Source organism: Dryobates pubescens, chromosome Z, assembly GCF_014839835.1.
Source record: "Dryobates pubescens isolate bDryPub1 chromosome Z, bDryPub1.pri, whole genome shotgun sequence".
Classification (NCBI taxonomy): domain Eukaryota; kingdom Metazoa; phylum Chordata; class Aves; order Piciformes; family Picidae; genus Dryobates; species Dryobates pubescens.
In genome coordinates this window covers 48,421,776-48,434,566 of record NC_071657.1, presented here as the reverse complement: position 1 = coordinate 48,434,566, position 12,791 = coordinate 48,421,776, and the positions used below count along the sequence as shown (strand labels likewise).

The 12,791-nt window shown below is 43.6% G+C and overlaps 1 protein-coding gene across 6 annotated transcripts in view; it reads right to left on the bottom strand.

Annotated features, from left to right (window-relative positions):
• PSIP1 (PC4 and SRSF1 interacting protein 1) overlaps positions 1-12,791 on the bottom strand; it is a 43,236-nt gene that overhangs the window by 24,357 nt on the left and 6,088 nt on the right. For 5 of the 6 annotated variants that reach the window (XM_054178066.1, XM_054178068.1, XM_054178065.1 and 2 more), the window contains exon 5: positions 6,658-6,774. The exons of the other annotated variant lie outside the window; for it this stretch is intronic. In XM_054178066.1, coding sequence (XP_054034041.1) covers positions 6,658-6,774 — 117 coding nt within the window. The remainder of the gene's footprint in view (positions 1-6,657; positions 6,775-12,791) is intronic. 6 annotated transcript variants of the gene reach the window in all.

Here is a 12,791-nt window from a genome sequence, read left to right as displayed (position 1 = left end):
TTCAGTTACAAATTTCAAGCAGAAAAGTAGAAAAATATAAAAAAATCATTACTTGGTGTAAAAAGGAAAACAAAAGATTAAACCAATTCACTGGGTAAATAGCTAGAATAAGATGAGCTGTACCATAACAATTCTTCCCTTTTCTCTTCTGATCTCAGCTGGTTTTGCTTTGCTCAAGAGAGATAATCTGCCTGTTGGCTGGCCTTGGCTAAGCCTAACCCACTGCTTCTCTCTCCACTCCTCTTTCTCTTTTGGAATTGGGGGTAGAGGCAGTGGAATGACTTCCCTGGCCTCTTGACTGTAAATACTATATATTTTGTGCATATTCATTGGATTCCACCGTATAGTGTAGATTTTGGTTGTAAATACAGCATCATTTGCTTCTGACTTGGTCTGGCAAAGTTAATGTTGGAGGGGAAACTTCAACCCACCACAACCAGTCAGTCTCACCTCCATCCCTGGAAAGATGATGGAGCAGCTCATTCTGGAGGTCATCTCTAACCACATGGAAGAAAAGGTGGTTATCAGTAGCAGCCAACATGGATTTACCAAGGGGATATCCTGTCTGACTAATCTGATAGCCTTCTAAGAAACTATGACCAAATGGGTAGATGAGGGAAGAGCAGTGCCTGTCATATACCTTGACTTCAGTAAAGCTTTTGATACTGTCTCCCATAACATCCTCATAGAAAAGCTCAGGAAATGTGGCATAGATAGCTGGTCAGTGAGGTGCAGTAATAAAACAAGGATCAATATATACAAACTTGAATATAGAAGGTTTCACCTTGACATGAGAAGAAACTTCTTTGCAGCGAGTGTGATGGAACAGTGGGACAGGCTGCCCAGAGAGGATGTGGAGTCTCCTTTTCTGAAGACTTTCAAAACCCACTTGGATGCATTCCTGTGCAGGCTATCCTGGGAGATTCTGCTTTTGGCAGGGGGTTTGGACTTGATGATCTCTGGTGGTCACTTCCAACCTCTAACATTCTGTGATTCTGTGAAATTTCCACTAGAAACAGGAGAGTGCTTTTCCTGGAGGAATTTCCTTTTATGATTGATTTTCCTTACTGCTTATGTACTCATGCAGCTAGGATTGAAGCAGGTTTTCTATCCCATTTCCTCATGTCTTCTCCATGGTCGCATAGGTAAAACCACAAGATGCTCCCAGGTGTCTAACTTTCTCCTTGGCAGTGGAGTGCCTGCTCCCAGAAGAATAGGTTATGGGACTGTACAGGTAGGGAGCAGCACATGCCCTCTTTGAATTGATGAAAAGTGCTGAAACACATGCCTGTACAGAGAAAGAGGGACTTCCTTCATAATGCCAGAGCTGGCCAGCCAATTAATCCACCACTTGTCCCTGGTAGTCTCTCCAGGACACTACTGCCTGGCCTATGTGCTGGCAAGACAACCAGCATAGCTTTACTAGGGGCAGGTCCTGCCTGACTAAGCACGTGACTTTCGATGACAAAGTGACTATATCAGTAGATGAGGGACAATCTATGGATCTGACCTATCTGGACTTCTGCAAGGCCTCTGACATGGTCCCCCACAACTTCCTCCTCTCCAAATTGGAGAGATATGGATTTGATGGGTGGACTGTTCAGTGGATAAGGAATTGGCTGGATGGTCGCAAGCAGAGGGTGGTGCTTAATGGCTTGAAGTCCAGATGAAGAGCAGTGACAAGTGGTGTTCCTCAGGGGTCTGTACTGGGACCTGTACTGATTCATATTTTTATCAGTAGGATCGAGTGCACCATCAGCAAGTTTGCAGATGACACCAAGCTGAGTGAATAGAATAGAATAAATCAGGTTGGAAGAGATCTTCAAGATCATCGTGTCCAACCTATCATCCAACACCACACAACCAACTAAACCATGCAGCCAAGCACCCTGTCAAGTCTCCTCCTGAACACCTCCAATGATGGTGACTCCACCACCTCCTCGGGCAGCCCATTCCAATGGCCAATCACTCTCTCTGTATAGAACTTCTTCCTAACCTCCAGCCTAAACCTCCCCTGGTGCAGCCTGAGACTGTGTCCTCTTGTTCTGGTGCTGGCTGCCTGGCAGAAGAGACCAACCCTCACCTGGCTACAACCTCCCTTCAGGTAGTTGTAGAGAGGAATAAGGTCTCCCCTGAGTCTCCTCTTCTCCAGGCTAAGCAACCCCAGCTCCCTCAGTCTCTCCTCATAGGCCTTGTGTTCCAAACCCCTCACCAACTTTGTTACCCTTCTCTGGACATGTTCCAGCAAATCAACATCCTTCCTAAACTGAGGGGCCCAGAACTAGACACAGTACTCAAGGTGTGCCCTAACCAGTGCTGTGTACAGGGGCAGAATGACCTCCGTGCTCCTGCTGGAGGCCAGGATGCCATTGGCCCTCCTGGCTGCCTGGGCACACTGCAGGCTCATGTTCAGCCTACCATCGACCAGCACCCCCAGGTCTCTCTCTGCCTGGCTGCTCTCCAGCCACTCTGACCCCTCCTGGAACACAGGGGAACCATGCTGCTCCCTGGCTCCATCTGTCAGCTCTGCAGGCCAGCTGTCTGGAAGACATTCTGTCCTGCTAGTAAAAATTGAGGCAAAGAAGGTGTTAAGTACCTCTGCCTTTTCCTCATCTTCTGTCACTACGTTCCCCTCCATGTCCACCAAGGAGTGGAGGTTGTCCTTGCCCCTCCTTTCGCTATTAATGTATTTATAGAAGGTTTTTTTGTTGTCCTTCACAGCAGAGGCCAGTCTAAGCTCTAAATGTGCTTTTGCCTCCCTAATTTTCTTCCTACATGACATAGCAACATCCTAGCAATGAGTGGTGCTGTCAATACACCAGAGGAATGGGATGTCATCCAGAGACCTCGACAAGCTGGAGAGGTGGGCCCTGGTGAACCTCATGAAATGCTAAAAAGAGGGGCAAGAAGAACCTCTACTCCTTATTGGACCCGGAGGTTAACACTGTAACTAAAGTTGAGGAAAAGGCTGAGGTCTTGAATACCTTCTTTACCTCAATTTTCAACAGTAAGGCAGGAGGAGTTCAGGACAAGTGGCCTCCTGAGCTGGTGGATGGGGTTCAGGGAGAAGTGTATTGCCCCGGAAATCCATGAGGAATTAGTTCAGGACTTGCTGAGCCACTTGGACACTCACAAGTCCATGGGACCGGATGGGATCCATCCTAGGGTGCTGAGAGAGCTGGCAGATGAGCTGGCCAAGCCGCTCTCCATCATTTTCCTCCAGTCCTGGCTCGCTGGAGAGGTCCCAGAGGAACAGAAGTTTAGGCTTGAGGTGAGGAGAAAGTCCCTCACTGAGAGAGTCATTCACCATTGGAATGTGCTGCCCAGGGAGGTGGTGGAGTCACCATCCCTGGAGGTGTTCAAGAGGGGATTGGACGTGGCACTTGGTGACATGGTTTAGTCTTGAGTCTATGGTGACGTGTTGGACTTGATGATCTTTGAGGTCTCTTCCAACCTTGGTGATTCTGCGTGAAATTCAACAAGAGAAAATGCAAGGTTCTGCACCTGGGCCAGAGAAATCCTCACTATCAGCACAGACTGGGGGATGAGGTGATAGAAAACAGCCCTGCTGAAAAAGATTTGAGGATGCTGATGGATGAGGAGCTGGACATGAGCAGAGAGTGTGTGCTTGCAGCACAGAAGACCAATCACATCCTTGGCTGCATCAAAAGAAGCGTTGCCAGCAGATCCAGAGAGATGATTCTACCACAGGTGAGACCTCACCTGGAGTACTGTGTACAGCACTGGAGCTCTCAATGTGAGAAAGACATGGTCCAGAAGAGGGCCATGAAAATGATCAAGGAGCTGGAGCACCTCTGCTGAGGACAGGCTGATGGAGCCAGAATTGCTCAGCTTGGAGGCTCTGGGGATACCTAATAGCAGCCTTCCAGTACCTGAAGGGGACTACAGGAAGGATAGAGAGAGAATGTTTGTAAAGGCCTGCAGTGACAGGACAAGGAGCAACGGATTCAAAGTAGAGAAAGGCAGGTTGAGATTGCATATCAGGACGTTCTTCACTATGAGGGTGGTGGAACACTGGAAAAAGGTTGCCCAGGGAGATGGTTGAGGCCCCTACCCTGGACGTATTCAAGGTAAGACTCAAAGTGGCCCTGGGCAGCCTGGTCTAGTTGAGGATGTCCCTGCTGGCTGTGGGGAATTCAAACTGGATGACCTTTGGAAGTCCCTTTCAGCCTGGACAGTTCTGTGATTCTATGATAACAGTAGTGTGCTTTGCAGGAACTTCCACCACATGGGTGGTGTGCACTGGACTTCATCTGGAATTGAGGGTGACTGTTTACCATTCTGATCATTATATATCATCTCCAGGACAGCTAATTTCCTCAGGTACTGGATACCTCTCTCCATGGTTGTTCACTTGCATGGGTGACATATAACATCCTCCTTGAAGCAGTACATTGCCTTCAAGCCTGACGGAATCCACCTCCAGAGGTGATCCCAGAGACAGGGATTCCAGCTGCCTGGCTTCCCTACCCTCTAATTCCCAACAACTGGTCCTGTTATCCCACAATGGGCGCAGCCAGGTGATAATGTGCTCATCTGGATGGTAGCTGAAATATTTTCACAGGTCTTGCAGCTCACTCAGGAATCTTCCTCATATTCTTGTGATGGCCCTGGTTCATCATCATCCCTCATGAGACAAACTGAATTCTTGCACTACTTTTTTTTCTTTATAGGGGCGATGGATACACTGGCACAGTCTGGTTCTCTGTTGCAGCTGCAGCACCTGCTGCCAGGGTTTTAGTAGCCATGATACCTGCCAGTCTGTCTTTAGGTCCAATGACATTCTCTTTACCTTGAGAGCCCTGAATAGCACTGAAAAGGATTTGGTATGCATGGGCCAAGCCCCAGCAGGTCATGGTGATTTGTGTCTGACAAGAATTGACAGGTTGACAACATATGTTTCTCAACTATTTCAGTTGATCAGGACCCCGCACTTGTTCAGGGGTGAAATTCTGAAACACTGGAGGTGCCCTTGCTCAGACTTTGCCACACTACCTGCCAGTCATAACTAGCCAGCCTTGGGGCAAATCCAAATGGTATTCTTGGAAAAAAAAAAAGTGTAACCCTGAACAAGACCTGGGACAAAGAAGACACATCAACAATATCACGCTGGCTTGGAAATCCAGAGGATATTAAAAATTCTCAAAATCTGAGGAAGTTTCCTCCCCTGTCATGCCCATAGGGTGAGACTACTAACAAATGAGAATGTCACGTACAAATACCAGCTTAACCCCATGACCAGAGCTACAGTCATTATCACAAGTTGACAGTAACAAGTACAGCAATATGACAGACCTGATCCACTTCCCAGAGATGAAAAACACCACCACTGGGAATACGTAGAGGACATAAGGATTTATATAATGCCACCATGCAAACAGATGGACCCACATTGTGAACATGGACTATTTAATCTAGAAAGTGCATATAATACAATTGTAATATCTGACCAAAACCTGTTAAAACATTATCTCAACTCCACAGATCCCATGCTGCCTGCCAAAAAGGAATGGCACAGTTTTACACACAGCCACAGCTGAACATCACATGGCTGCTACCATTAAGCTAGGAAGGTTCAGCTCTTACAGTACTAACTATGCACATCACCAGTAAGCTGAAACAAAGGTGTTTCAGGCTGAAATGCATTTTCTTAGCATGAACACAATGTACTTAAAGAGAACACAACTTTGTTTTGGAAGGATTCTAAGGTATACTCACATGTGCAAAGCAAAGAAGCTAAACTGTCTATATGAACTACTGCATACTGATTACTCACAGATGCTTTCCTGACTCAAAAGTTCAATTGCTACAGCTATGAAATCCTTTATATCCATTTATGAGTCCATTAGGAATACAGCCCAATTCAAACCAATACTTATAATCTGTTCTGTAGCCTGGAAAACTGGGAGCTTATCAATGCGTATAAAGGGGAGGTCATGAGGATGGGGCTGGGCTCTTTTCAGTAATGCCTGGTGATAGCACAAGGGTCAGTGGGTACATATTAGAACATAGGAGTTTTCACTTAAGGAAAAACATCCTTACTTTGAGGCTGATGGAGCACTGAAAAAGGCTGTCCAAAGAGCTTGTGAGCATCCTTCTCTGGAGATTTTAAAAACCTCTCTGGATGCTCTCCTGTGCCACCTGATCTAGGCAAACCTGCTTTAGCAGGAGTGTTGGACTAGATCATCTCCAGAGGTCCCTTACAACCCCTGTTCAGTGATTCTGTGATGCAAGCAAACACACTGAAGAACCCTTTCAGCCCAGGCAGAATCTAATGTTCCACAAACCCATCATAATGGAAAGAGAAAGTTATATCTATCTATGACACTGAAAAGTCTTCAAAACCAGAAACTTCAAAACAAATCATTTCTACCTTTTCCTGCTTAGGAAATACTGGGTGAATTTAGTCAAAGCATATTATGATTTTAAAATATAGACTAGTAAAGAACTTAATTTTCAAAAATATGCACAGCACCTCAAAGGGAATACAGGACAAAAATATTACTATATGTACAGCTGAAAAGAAGCAAAGCCAAGGCACTTGCAACAGCAACACTATTGAAGCATTTAAGTAAAAAGCTGGCAATACAGTTTTGAATTAAAAATGCTTCCAGTAGAACAAATTCAACCACTTACTTTTGGGACAGAAAACTTCCTTCTTTTAGCTCCTGCTTTTTCTTCACTCCCTTCAGCAAGCTCCTGACTACTTTCTTGAACAGTTTCTTTGACAGCAGTGTTAACAGCTGGATGAGACTTCAATACAAAAACATCAAAAATGAAACATAAATCCCTTCCTGAACTACAGAGTTACAATACTGAGAGGTGTTCTGCTATTGGTACCCTACTGAAGAAAGCATAATAAGGAACAAAACCCTTATTAAAACTACAAGAATATTAAAATATATCTTATTCCGTTAATTTCCACACTTCTCAGTTTAAATTGCATTTTCATTATGAAACTTTCAAGCTCTAATGCTGTAATTTTTCACACTGAAAATACTGGAACATAAGGTTTTCCTTATGTGTAATTAAAAAAAAAAGACATCTAATCAACTTGTGGTGGTACAGCCAAGAAATATATTTTCAAAACAGCTAGCAATCCTAAGTGAAACAACTTCCTGCTCCTGAAAACATGAGCAGAATAAAAAACAACAATAAAAAAATGCCTAAAGAATTGAAGTTTAAACCAAGGAAACAGAGAAAGCAAAGGCAAAGTCACAATTTTTTAATTCCTTTACATTGTGGAAGGCATTATTACTCTCAAATATTAGCTCCTTCAAACAAAGCTCACAAAACTCCTCTGACTCTCTAATTTTATCCCCACTGAGGAAGTGGTTTTGCATTAAAGCCCAAGCCACAGGATCCCTTCTGCCCTCCACCTTCCCTACTAGCAGTTACAAGCAACATCTGCAAAGTATAAATGCCACTTTCAGAACAGTACAGCCTCTTATGGCAGTAAAACAGAAAACGTGGTCTCAGAAAGACTTACCAGGAGAAATACACCTAGTATAAGTACAGAACAACAACTTAAAAAATGAATGCAGTGAATCCCTCTATGTGAATAGCTGACAGGTCTGTCGTTTCAGTATTACCTTGTACACCGAACAGAAACTGGATTTTGCCATCATCTCTATGTGATTACCTTCTTCCCTCTGACCCTACCTGTTGTGTGGCCGAACATAAAATTATCTACTCACCCTGAATTTTTACACTCTGCCAACTGAACTGTCTTGCCTGCCACTGTCCCGTAACCATCCTGCACTGAACTCCTTGATCTTCTCTCACACACTAACAGGAAAAACAGCTGGCAGGTTGTCAAAGTCAGCTTCCCCAGCCCTATGTGAATTGTGATCTGGGACTGCCTCAAGTCAGTCATAACCAGCTGGCCTGGCAGCAGACAAACTGAGTCACCACATGCACCCAGCTGTACCCATGAGAGCGCATGGCATGTCCACCAGCCAGCACACCATTCAGGTGCTGTGTAGGCATTCACAAAGTTTTGTGAATGCCTACACAGCACCTGAAGGGCATTGAGGCAAAAGAGATGCCAGGGCAGAGGGATGCTGAAAAGATGAAGCAAATGAGAAGCAATTCAATCAAGGCTCTAGCCCAGAGGAATTGCCTGAGCAGGAGCAGCAAGATGACAGAAAACACAGCTCTAAGGAGACTACAGTCCATGGAGAACATTCCACCAGAGCTGCTAAGCAGCAAAGTAACCACTAGACACTAGCCTCAGTGTCCTGTGCCACCATCGCTCCACCCGGTAGACTGACTGGGATGTACAGCAAGAGGACTGGAGAACAGTGAGTGCTGAGCAGAGGTAGCTGGAGGGAAGCTAAGGCATGTTTCTCTCGTAAGAGTTTGTCACTGTTTGAAATTACTAGAATCAGTAACAAAAGCTTATGTCACTTGGCTAAACTGTGCCACATTCCCTGGCCTGAGTGTTTTGCTGCCTGTACCATAGCCCTCTGAGGCAAAATGGGAAGGCAGTGTTGTCCAAAACCCAGATTATTCCACCTGTCGTGCAACAAATCCAATCAACAAACACGAGCTGAAACACCAATTTATTAACAAAGCTGTGCAAATCTGGATGCTAGGGAGTCACCCACAAAGTTAGCATCCAAACATGCACAACTTTGTTAATAAACCAGTAATGTCTGCAACATAACAATAAACCAGCTTGTCTGCAACAAATCCAATCAACACATGACAAGTGGAAGAACCCACTTTTCAGACATTTTCTGGCAACCCAAATGGGACAAGCATAAAGCCTTGCCTGGATTATTTTGCTGCACCCAGAGGGAGCGGTCTGCTTCGGACTTCAGCACACACCGACTGATCAGGGACTGTGGTGGAGCCCCTCAATATTTGGAAGCAGTAAGTGACAAAGTGAAACACCATTTATAGAAATACTGATGAAGTAATCCCAAAGGAGAAAAGAGGGGGTAAATAAGAAACTGGTTTATGTTCCGTGTAACATCTGTAATTATTAATAAACCACACATGTAGATGGTGATGACCTAAGTGTGCGGGCCTGCGGAGATTTGAAAGTAGGGGCTAGCCCATCTATAGAAGTGTCCCAGTGTTCTCCTTTGGGTTATTTTTCTAAAGTTTATAGGGGATTCTTTAACTAAAGATGAACTAAAATGGCATTTGTAATCAGTGGCAGCCACCATGCTGATTGGAAGATGGTGAAAAATAACATAAAAATAAATCCTGAAATATAACACTATATTGCAATTAATGTTGTTTCGCCAGGTGACGAGAACGGAGACAGGGACGACAGCACTCAATATGAGTGATAGTAATCATCCCACTTTATTGTTCCACACTTCACTACTTATAGTCTTATCTTATACATAGTTAATTCTATTCTAATTTAACACATGCTATTGGTTACTTTCTAAAAGGTTTCATCATTGTTTTCACTACTCTCTGGAATTTTCTAATTGCTCTTTTTCCCAGATCTTCGCCTACTCCTTATGTGTTTGCCTTCCTTCTCAGGGGCAGCTTGACCTCAGCATACCAAGCATCAGAACTTTTCCACAACTCCTACTCCATTGCTATATTAATAACAGAAAGTCCTTCAAGGCCTGGCTTGCAGAGGTGTTCCTGGGACTCATGTCCCCTCTTGCTCAAAACAAACCCCAACAGCCAGGGAAATGAGAAATGGGATGAGATTCCACATGCAGACTCAATCTTTGCATTCAGAGACAACTGGGACGTTTGTCACGTGCAGGTGGAATCCCAATGTCTGCCTGTCTCAGAGCTCCAGGACTCTTGCTGAAATGAATGCTTGCCTCTTTTCAGTGCTCCAGTAAGGACTTGCACTGAGACCTGTTTGTAAATTTACAATAATAGTTTTGATTTACTGAAGCAAGAGATGCAAGCAAAGGATTGGAAGTAATGAATGAGCCCAGGCTGGTAACTCTCGAGGGTCAGGGATGCAAATCATTGCAGTAGTGCTGATTAGTGATAGCAATGCTGGTGGAATTTGAGCTGTGTGTCAGATACGCAGTTGTTGCTGGAAGGGTGTCTCTGTCTTGAGTGGAGAGGTGGGGGCACAGTCCCTCAACCCCTCAGTTGTATACACAGACTTCCCTCCCTCCCCTCCCTCTCCAGGTGTTCCCCTCACTGCTTTTTATATCCTAACCCTGGCTATCTCTGTTCTCTATGCACACCACTAAATTTGCTTTCCTTCCCTGACTAAAACATCCAGAAGCTCTACTCCTCAGAAAATCCTTAGCTGTTAATAAAGGCAGCCATAGACGCTGTTAACAAGAAGGTAAACATCCCTCCTTCAGTAAAAAGAGAAGAAACTATGCACTCGTTCCTCCAGCTCTGTGAACAGGACACTAAGGTAACATCCTCAAGCAACAGAAAAGCTGCACCATACTAAAACTCTGAGTGAACTAATGGAAGCATGAAGTAAGGTACCTCTGAAGTCTCATCACTGCGAGACTATCCTGCCAAGTACTGAAGACATACAGCTCATTTCAGAACATAAGCTGAAATGAGTGAAACTAAAACAAAACCCAAATATCACACTACAATTTTCTTACTCTTGGAAAAGTGGGACGTTTCATCATCTTATCTACAAACTCTGGTGGAACAGTGACCTATCTGTTTTAAGAATTACAGAATTAGTGCTTTGAGAAAACATGGAAGACCCATGACTGACTGACCTGACATCAAAGATGCTCAAAGAAATTATCTGTGAGGTAATGTCTTAGTATCAGTTTTATTTCAGATCACGTTAACACTTACTCTGCCTGATTTACATCCCGATTTATTTCAGAGAATGTCAAATCCAGTGAGCCATTGGCAGATGTACTCTTTTAGCACTAAAAGGAACTGCCCACAACTGAAATCAAGAGCTGGCTTAACCCTAACGGCTTGATTTGCTCTGAATAAAACTTGCTTTTAACAATGCATAAGACAGAAAGAGAAGGCTATCAAAAGAAAGGTTTACTAAATTTAAGGTGAAAATTCATTTAAAAATTTGCACTAGTCTACTCTATTCATGCCCTAATGGATCAACCCTCCTACTCAAGCAGGGCCACCCAGAGCCAGCTGACCAGTACCATACCTAGATGGCATTTGACTGTCTTCAAGGATGGACAGTCCACAATCTTCCTGGGCAACCTGTGCCAGTGCTCAGTCACCCTCGCAGTAAAAAAAAATGCTTCCTGATGTTCACGGTGCAGTTATGTTTCAGCTGGTACCCACTGCCTTTGCTGTCATTGCTGGGCACCACTGAAAGAAGTCTGTCCAATTTTCACCCTCCCTTCAGGTATTCATACATATTGATGAGTATAAATACCTGGCACTTGAGTATTAGGTATTTATAAACATTTAAAAAAATATATTAATTTTATTAACAACCCCCAACAACATTCCCACTTGAGTCTACCAGGACTGAACAGACCAAGCTCTCTCAGTCTTTTCTCATAGCACAGATGCTCCAGTCCATCACCTTTGTGGCCTTTTTGTGGACTCTCTCTCCAGGATGTCCACATCTCTCTTGCACTTAGTAGTCCAGAATTGAACATGGTACTGCAGTTAAAACATCCCTACTATTTTCTTCCAATAACTTTAAGGCCCATTTACAGGAACAGATCTTAAATATGATTTGTGGAACTTTTTAAATACAGAAATTGTGCAGAAAAAAGGCAAAAAACAACCCAATGGCTCTAGATAGTCTCTGACCAACTAACAGAAAGACTGTGTGAAAGAGCTATCACCAAAGCAAAATATCTAAATGGAACTCAGAAGGTGGAAAGGTCTACCTTGCAAAAAAAAAAAAAAGCTGCTAGACTGCAACAACAGTTTGTGTGCATCTCCTGGAAGCATGTTTTGAACATTTCCAATAGGAAATGTATTTAGGAACGTCGGAGATCCTACAAAAACAATTCAGAGCACTGTTTAATTGAAATTATTCATTCCTGCTGTGAAACAAAACGCTTGTTACTCCTGATGGTTTATACTCAGAATTTCACTTCAATAAAATTACTGGTAGCTCAGTTATGGTTCACAACTTCCTCAGCCACCCATGGAGCATCTCTCCTAAACTGTCACAAAGAAAACAGGCAGAGGGTTTACCAACAGCAGAAAGAATCTGTCTCTTATTAATACAGTCCTTCCAACTGTGATGAAGCGATTAGCATCCTCCTGTATCTCAGAGCAGAAAAAGTGTACATCTAGAGTGCACTCTTATCTCTTCATTCTACTAAAGTAGGAAACTTTTCAGCTCTTGTCCTTCAAACTAGAAACACAGTAATCTTATAAAGCAGAGATTAACCTATGCAGAAATAGCAATCTGGCACATCTCATAAGAGCAGCAAATAATACCAAAATATACCAATTATTTTTATTATTATTATTGCAACATTGCTGAGAAGACCCAGTATGTTATCAGGGTCCACCCTATGTCCAGTGTACAGAGCAAAACCAAGAGGCTACGGAATGTTCACAGGAGGCAAAGACAAAATGAACAAGACAGTATCTTTCTCTTCAGATGAAACCTGGGTCTTTTTATGGGTCACACGGCATAGTTCTAAATTTATGTTTGGAAGACTTATCAAGAAGGCAAGAAAGGAGGAACTACAGATGGACAAAAATTGAATCAAGCAAGTCACATGACAGTTTGAGGGCAAAAGGCAAACACCACATTGCTTCAAATAGAAGAAAAGTACTATACACTAAGGAAGCATGTACTGAAATCTTACAAGGATACTTGTGGAGAAAAGCACAGTGTGGTAGGTTGAGAG